The sequence below is a fragment of the Trichosurus vulpecula genome, chromosome 4 (assembly GCF_011100635.1).
Source record: "Trichosurus vulpecula isolate mTriVul1 chromosome 4, mTriVul1.pri, whole genome shotgun sequence".
NCBI classification, from domain to species: Eukaryota; Metazoa; Chordata; class Mammalia; order Diprotodontia; family Phalangeridae; genus Trichosurus; species Trichosurus vulpecula.
The window spans coordinates 172,988,188-172,989,723 of NC_050576.1; the positions used below are offsets into that span (position 1 = coordinate 172,988,188).

General features: G+C 58.3%; 1 protein-coding gene across 1 annotated transcript; it reads right to left on the minus strand.

Moving 5' to 3' along the window:
- Window positions 1-469: 469 nt before the first annotated feature.
- NOG (noggin) lies at window positions 470-1,168 on the minus strand. The gene has a single exon (XM_036753176.1). The coding sequence runs from the start codon at window positions 1,166-1,168 to the stop codon at window positions 470-472; it is 699 nt and encodes a 232-aa protein (XP_036609071.1).
- Window positions 1,169-1,536: the final 368 nt, after the last annotated feature.

The following is a 1,536-nucleotide window of genomic DNA, read 5'->3' on the forward strand; positions in this document are numbered from 1 at the left end:
CGAAGAATGGAAAATAGCTTCTTCTTTTTAAAAGTCCTTCTACAAAAAAGTTTCCCCCCCCCCCATCTTTGTACTTAAAAAAAAAATAACTTTTTCTGCTTCGCCAGGCGAAGTGCTCTGGATATAAATAGCAGGGTAACATTAGCAACAACCAGAATAACAGTCTCTCTCTCTCTCTGCTTTTTTTTTTCCTTTTGTCTTTTTTTAAAAATACAGTAGAAGCCGGTAACTTTGAACGTATAATACTGACCTTTTAATAAGTAAATTAAAACTGAGACCGTATATACACACACATACATTCCTACACAGTTAACAGTGCATTACATGAACCAGAAAGCTATGTCTCTGTAGCCAAAAAAAAAATGTTCATTGAATCCGATTTGGGAGGATGGCAGAATGGGGGTGGGGTGGAGTGGGTGGCGAGGAGGTGGATCGAGAGTTGGGGTCTGGGCAAGAGAGACCCCGAGTTCTAGCAAGAGCACTTGCATTCCGAAATGATGGGGTACTGGATGGGGATCCAGCCGCAACGCTGCCCCCCTCGCCGCTGGCACCGCCACCGCAGCACAGTGAGGTGCACCGACTTGGCCGGCTTGCAGACCATGCCCTCCGGCACGGAGCAAGAGCGCTTGCTGAAGCAGCTGCCCACTTTCACGTAGCGGGGCCAGAAGCGGCTGCCCAGGTCGTTCCACGCGTAGAGTACTGGGCAGAAGGTCTGCGACCAGAGCCACATCTGCAACTTCCTGCGTAGCTTCTTGCTGAGCCGGTGTTTCTTGCCCGGGGGCAAGCCCTCCGAGAACTCCAGCCCTTTGATCTCGCTCGGCATGGCCCCCGACGGCCGCTGCCGTAGCAGCTGGTCCAACTCCGCCAGGTCCTCGCCGCCCCCGGCGGCCCCTCCACCCCCGCCTGGCCGGTCCTCTGGAGGCGCGGTGGCCATGAAGCCCGGGTCGTAGTGACCCCCCAGCAGGGAGCGGAGCAGCGTCTCGTTTAGATCCTTCTCCTTGGGGTCAAAGATAGGGTCCGGATGCTCGATAAGGTCCACCAGGGGCAGGTTGTCGCTGGGGGCCGGGCGGATGTGGAGGTAGTGTTGGCAGCCCGCCGGCCCCGCCCGGAGCCCCAGTACCACCACCACGGCGTACAGGGTGACCCCCAGGCTGGGGCACCGCTCCATGCCTCCGGCGCGGGGCTGGAGCTGCAGCGATTTCCCTGGGTCCCCCGCCCCACCCTCCCCACCCCCCGGACGAAAATCACGCCAAGCCCCCTCAGGCGGTCTTCCCTCTCGGGAGCAGCTCACCAAAACCGAGGGTAGCGGAGGACCGGCAGCATGGGAGAAAATCCTGGTCCCTCTGCCCTCCTTTCTCCCACCGAGGGTGGTGATAGGGGTGGGTGAACTTTCTTCTAATTCGTCCTCTCTTTTTTAGCTGGGGAAGGGGCGCATCCAAAGTGACTCCAAGGACAGCGGTCGTGCCTGGGGTGTCCCTGGCTCGTCTCTCCTTTCTCCCGACTGGAGGAGGCGCGGGGCGCGGGGACTCGCCTGTC

What these genes read in the sequence shown, in the direction of transcription:
- NOG (XM_036753176.1), bottom strand. Translation starts at nt 1,168, where the DNA reads ATGGAGCGGTGCCCCAGCCTGGGGGTCACCCTGTACGCCGTGGTGGTG.